This window comes from Penaeus monodon, chromosome 19 (genome assembly GCF_015228065.2).
Source record: "Penaeus monodon isolate SGIC_2016 chromosome 19, NSTDA_Pmon_1, whole genome shotgun sequence".
In the NCBI taxonomy this organism is placed as follows: domain Eukaryota; kingdom Metazoa; phylum Arthropoda; class Malacostraca; order Decapoda; family Penaeidae; genus Penaeus; species Penaeus monodon.
The window spans coordinates 39,449,593-39,449,792 of NC_051404.1; the positions used below are offsets into that span (position 1 = coordinate 39,449,593).

The window sequence follows — 200 nt, forward strand, 5'->3', positions numbered from 1 at the left end:
TCGAGCCCAGGCGGCGGGACACCCAACAGCCAAAACGCAGCGGAAATTCGCCGCTACAGGACTGCCTTCACGAGGGAACAGATCGCCCGCCTCGAGAAGGAGTTTTACAAGGAGAACTACGTGAGTCGGCCGAGAAGGTGCGAGCTGGCGCAGGAGCTGAATCTGCCCGAGTCGACGATCAAGGTGATTGGGTGATGTTC

The 200-nt window shown here is 59.5% G+C and overlaps 1 protein-coding gene across 1 annotated transcript in view; it reads left to right on the forward strand.

Annotated features, from left to right (window-relative positions):
• The window catches only part of LOC119585408 (homeobox protein DLX-1-like), a gene marked incomplete in the record, with an annotated part of 8,799 nt that overhangs the window by 5,300 nt on the left and 3,299 nt on the right, over window positions 1-200 (forward strand). The window contains 1 exon segment of the mRNA XM_037934070.1: window positions 6-183. Coding sequence (XP_037789998.1) covers window positions 6-183 — 178 coding nt within the window.